Below are 5,813 nucleotides of genomic sequence, written 5' to 3'. Positions count from 1 at the left end.
AAAATAAAATAAAATAAAATAAAATATAAATAAACAGAGCATTTATTTAGATTTTTTGTCTCCATGCTCTGTGTATGTATTATATATTATTTGTTTTCACTCGCTGTATAACAGATTACTGTAAATTTCGCTGCTTAAAACAACACTCATTTATTTTACAGTTCTGCAGGTCAAAGCCAGGCAGGTATGCATGCCTACCTGGGCTCTCCTTAGGTTCTCACAATGCTGAAATTAGGGTGTCGACTAGGCTGTCTTCTCATTTTAGCTAGGGGCTTGGCGTCCTCTTCCAAGCTTACAGCGTTGTGGTGGAATTCGGTTATTTTCAGTTGTAGGATAGAAGTCCCTATTTCTTTGTTGGCTGAGGCACTCTCAGTGCTTAGAAGACACCAGCATTCCTTGCCACGTGGTCCCCTACATTGCCAAAGCCAGAAACAGAAAAACTCCCTCATGTGAAATCCCTCTCACACTTCCAGTCTCCTCCAGGAAGAGCCCCAAACCTTTTAAGGACTCACCTGATTAGGTTAGCCCACCAAGGGTAATCGCTCTTTCTTCAAGTTCACTGCCAGGTAAAGTAACCTAATCACTGGTAATATCCTTTCATGTTTGTAGGTCCCTCCATATGGGTTATGGGAAGGGGTGATTTTGGAATTCTCCCATATATTTATATATTTTTAATAACTTGATTGTGGAATTTTTTTTTTTTTTTTGAGACGGAGTTTCACTCTTATTGCCCAGGCTGGACTGCAATGGTGCGCAATGTTGGCTCACCGCAAGCTCCTGGGTTCAAACAATTCTCCTGCCTCAGCCTCCCGAGTAGCTGGGATTACAGGCATGTGCCACCACACCTGGCTAATTTTGTATTTTTAGTAGAGACGGGGTTGCTCCATGTTGGTCAGGCTGGTCTCGAACTCCTGACTTCAGGTGATCCGCCCGCCTTGGCCTCCCAAAGTGCTGGAATTACAGGCGTGAGCCACCTCGCCTGGCCTGCTTCTTTTCTTTTCTTTTCTTTTTCTTTTTCTTTTTTCCTTATAGAGACAGGATCTTGCTGTGTTGCCCAAGCTACATCCTGGGCTCAAGCGGTCCTCTTGCCTCGGCCTCTCAAAATGCTAGGATTACAGGCATGAGTCACCATGTGCCCCTTCTTCCCCGGCTTTTTCTTTTTTTGTTGGAGACAAAGTCTTGCTTTGTCACCCAGGCTGGAGTGCAGTGGCGCAGTCTCGGCTCACTGCAACCTCCGCCTCCCAGGTTCAAGCAATTCTCCTGCCTCAGCCTCCTGAGTAGCTGGGATTACAAGCGTGTGGCACCAGCCCAGCCAATTTTTGTATTTTTAGTAGAGACAGGGTTTCATCATGTTGGCCAGGCTGGTCTCAAACTCCTGACCTCAAGTGATCTGCCCATCTTGGCCTCCCAAAGTGCTAGGATTACAGGCGTGAGCCAGTGTGCCTGGCCAGGTGCCTGTTCCATACTTATCAGACTTCCTGTAATTTAGTACCTGTTTTGTGAAATTTGGTGAACTTCTGACTTCTCTTAATATCAGTATTGGTTCAGTCTGTTTCTGGCATCCCTGTCTTCTGGGAGACTTGGGTGCATCTGTCTGGGCTGCAGCTCGCCTCCCTGGGAAGCTCAGCATCTGTGCTGTGCTTGTTTGCAGGAATGACGGGACAGAGTTTGGCGGCTCCATTTACCAGAAAGTGAACAAGAAATTGGAGACCGCTGTCAATCTCGCCTGGACAGCAGGAAACAGTAACACGCGCTTCGGAATAGCAGCCAAGTATCAGATTGACCCTGACGCCTGCTTCTCGGTGGGTATCTGTGGAATCACGCATCTCATAGGCAGGCCCATCTGCTCTTTACGTTGGAGTCCTTCAGGTTTGCTGGAGTGCTGTGCTTCAACTTATTCAAAGTGAGAGATGCTGCTGGGTGCGGTGGCTCATGCCTGTAATCCCAGCACTTTGGGAGGCCAAAGCAGGCAGATCACTTGAGGTCAGGAGTCTGAGACCAGCCTGGCCAACATGGTGAAACCCCGTCTCTACTAAAACTATAAAAATTAGCCGAGCGTGGTGGCAGGCGCCTGTAATCCCAGCCACTTGGGAGGCTGAGGCAGGAGAATTGCTTGAACCGGGGAGGCGGAGGTTGCAGTGAGCCGAGACAAAAAGACTCCGTCTCAAAAAACAAAAACAAAGTGAGAGATGTTCTCACTTTGAAAAGAGTTCCAAATGAGTACAGTGATCATACTACTAGTACTTCTTATGGGTACCAGGCACTGTGCAGAGCCTTTTATGTATAGACTACTGTGTTTAATCCCATTTGAAATAGGTGCTTTGTTTTTTTAATCATCTCTGGGTTTTTTTATTTCTTGTTTTTTTGAGACAGGGTCTTACTTCGTTGCCCAGGTTGGATGCAGTGGTGTAATTGCACCTCACTGCAGCCTCAACGTCCTGTGCTCATCCTGCCACCTCAGCTTCCCAGGTAGCTGGGACTACAGGCACACCACCATGCCTGGCTAATTAAAAAAATTTTTTAGTAGAGACAGTGTCTCACTCTGTTGCCTGGACTGGTCTCAAACTCCTGGGCTCAAGCTGTCCTCCCACCTCAACCTCCCAAATGTTGTTGGGATTACAGGCATGAGCCACCATCCCTGGCCAATCATCTCTGTTTTTTTTTTTTTTGAGACAGAGTCTCCCTCTGTTGCCCAGGCTGGAGTGCAAGTGGCACGATCTCGGCTCACTGTGCAACCTCTGTCCCCCAGGTTCAAGTGATTCTTCTGCCTCAGCCTCCCATGTAGCTGGGACCTACCACCACACCTGGCTAGTTTTTGTGTTTTTAGTATAGATGGGGTTTCACCATGTTGGTCAGGCTGGTCTCGAATTCCTGACCTCAGATGATCTGCCTGCCTCGGCCTCCCAAAATGCTGGGATTACAGGCATGAGCCATGGACCCCACCCAGTCATCTCTGTTTTTACAAATGAGGAACTAGAAGCTTAGAAAGGTGAGTAACTTGCCCAAAGGAACACAGCAGGAAAGTGCTGGGGACTGGATTTGAGCCAGATTGGCTTACTGTTGAACCTCTTCCATTAATACCAGTTCCTGTTCTATAATGCAGACTATTAAAAGGGGCACTCTGAAATCTAGGGTTCTAATTGATAATTTCCCCCCACCTCACTTTTCATTCTCCTTTTCAGCTCCTGCATTGCATATTAAGAAATCAGTAGTCAGTTGGCATCTTGCAGACTCTCTGGCATTGCTCACAGGCCCTCGAACTACTTCCCAGCTTTTGCAGTAAATCCTGTTGGGCTCATTTCTCTTGTCACAGGGCACTGGAGGTTGTATCTCTTTGGGGTGGAATGAGGGAATCTCATGTTGCAGAATGGTGTCTGTACTGATTTCTGTAATTTATGGACAGCCCGTTTTAAGTCTCCTAAACTAGAACCGAATTTGGCTCCCTTAACAGGCACTTAAAAACAAGAGAAAAGGAGCCTCATTATATGAGCAAAAGGACACGGGCCCCTAAGAGGCCTTCCTTCTCTCTGCTTTGTTCTTATGAGGGGTGTCAGATCTCAGAACACCATTTGAATAGGAACAGGAAAGTATGCACCTAAAATTGATATATTTTGTATTGAATTTAATGAATCTCATGAACAAGATGGTCATAAAAAAATTTGATTCTGAAGTCAAAGGTTGGTTGACCAAAAAGTTCTTATTAATTTTGGAGATGGAAGCGCAAAGTATTATACTTAATGTTTTCTCTGTTTTGTCATTTCCTTGACTAGGCTAAAGTGAACAACTCCAGCCTGATAGGTTTAGGATACACTCAGACTCTAAAGCCAGGTATGTGTTGCTTGTGTGTGAAATCGGTTCTTTGTCTTAAAAAAAATTGTGGTGCTGGTTTGCTGATTTATGTCATTGCTTATAAAATGTTTATATAATACAGTGGGTATATATAAATGGGTATATATAAAGTATAATCAAATGTTTCTAAAGGAGTACGGGGTCATTATAAAACATTTGGAGAATATGAGATGTGGCAAGCAGGAGGAAAAAGGCTGAGGCTAACATATATTCTTTGCTATTTTCTTCCATCCTTTTTTCCAATATGTACATAATGCTTGATACTTGTTTCTGGCAGATTCTCAAAACTAACTTATAAATCAGTCCCACTGTAAAAAGACAAAGAAATAGGAAAAGTGGTTTGCAGGTTTCCTCTGCACAGTTGGCTAGGCCAGTCCATGGTGTATTATAGTTCTAGCATATAACCACCTTTGAACCCTGGAAATCTAAGATTACCAGCTACTTCCTGAATCAGGTTATTCCAGGGAAGGTCAGTTTGTTGTGTGCATCTGTGGATGTGCATGCACACTACCCATGTGTGTACACTGAACATGAACATGTAAGACCTTAGGTTGGATTCAGGATTGAAGTTTCATTTAAAGGGATGATTGCCAAAGAAGCTTGCTGTATGCTACCAGTACTAGAGACTAATTGTACCAGGGGAACAGTGAGAGGAAAAAGGAAAGTGGGGTTCCAGAAGTAGATTTGGGTAGGCTGTCTGGGCGGTGGGATAATTAGTTGTTTTATAAGTCCGCTCTAGGATACCTGTTGGTCAGATAGTGCTAAGTGCTAAGGATTGAAGGGCCACGTAGTTTGGACCCTGCTGATAATATCTGGAACAGGTTCTGAATTTGTTGTTAATCTTTCTTGTCATTTCTTTCCTCCATTCCTCCTCCTTTCCTCGCCCTCATTTTTCTCCCTGCAGGTATCAAACTGACACTGTCAGCTCTTCTGGATGGCAAGAACGTCAATGCTGGTGGCCACAAGCTTGGTCTAGGACTGGAATTTCAAGCATAAATGAATACTGTACAATTGTTTAATTTTAAACTATTTTGCAGCATAGCTACCTTCAGAATTTAGTGTATCTTAATGTTGTATGTCTGGGATGCAAGTATTGCTAAATATGTTAGCTCTCCAGGTTAAAGATGATTCAGCTTTAAGATGTTACCCTTCCAGAGGTACAGAAGAAACCCATTTCCAAAAAAGGTCCTTTCAGTGGTAGACTCGGGGGGAGCTTGGTGGCCCCTTTGAGATGCCCGGTTTCTTTTTTATCTAGAAATGGCTGCAAGTGGAAGCTGATAGTATGTAGGCACTTTGTAAATTCATATTGAGTAAATGAATGAAATTGTGATTTCCTGAGAATCGAACCTTGGTTTCCTAACCCTAATTGATGAGAGGCTTGCTGCTTGATGGTGTGTACAAACTCACCGGAATGGGACTTTTTCGGACAGATCTTCATGACCTGTTCCCACCCCAGTTCATCATCACCTCTTTTACACCAAAAGGTCTGCAGGGTGTGGTCACTGTTTCTTTTGTGCCATTTTGGGGTGGAGAAGGTGGATGTGATGAAGCCAGTAATTCAGGACTTATTCCTTCTTGTGTTGTGTTTTTTTTGCCCTTGCACCAGAGTATGAAATAGCTTCCAGGAGCTCCAGCTATAAGCTTGGAAGTGTCTGTGTGATCGTAATCACATGGTGACAACACTCAGAATCTAAATTGGACTTCTGTTGTATTCTCACCACTCAATTTGTTTTTTAGCAGTTTAATGGGTACATTTTAGAGTCTTCCATTTTGTGTGGAATTAGATCCTCCCCTTCAAATGCTGTAATTAACATCACTTAAAAAAACTTGAATAAAATATCGAAACCTCATCCTCCTTCTGTTGTCTTTATTAATAAAATATAAATAGCTGGGCGCGGTGGCTCAAGCCTGTAATCCCAGCACTTTGGGAGGCCGAGATGGGCGGATCACGAGGTCAGGAGATC

The 5,813-nt window shown here is 44.1% G+C and overlaps 1 protein-coding gene across 4 annotated transcripts in view; it reads left to right on the top strand.

Annotated features, from left to right (window-relative positions):
- Positions 1-5,699, top strand: part of VDAC1 (voltage-dependent anion channel 1) — a 25,074-nt gene extending 19,375 nt beyond the window's left edge. For 3 of the 4 annotated variants that reach the window (XM_011951102.1, XM_011951101.1, XM_011951103.1), the window contains 3 exons: positions 1,652-1,802; positions 3,771-3,828; positions 4,754-5,699. In XM_011951102.1, the coding sequence (XP_011806492.1) occupies positions 1,652-1,802; positions 3,771-3,828; positions 4,754-4,845 (301 nt within the window). In that variant the 3' untranslated portion in view covers positions 4,846-5,699. Of the gene's footprint in view, positions 1-1,651; positions 1,813-3,770; positions 3,829-4,753 lie in introns of those variants that run through there. The other variant, XM_011951104.1, reaches the window with a different exon arrangement.
- Positions 5,700-5,813: the final 114 nt, after the last annotated feature.

Source organism: Colobus angolensis, unplaced genomic scaffold (genome assembly GCF_000951035.1).
Source record: "Colobus angolensis palliatus isolate OR3802 unplaced genomic scaffold, Cang.pa_1.0 Scaffold314, whole genome shotgun sequence".
In the NCBI taxonomy this organism is placed as follows: Eukaryota; Metazoa; Chordata; class Mammalia; order Primates; family Cercopithecidae; genus Colobus; species Colobus angolensis.
Note: the sequence above shows the minus strand (reverse complement) of the source record. Positions and strands in the feature narration are given on the sequence as shown.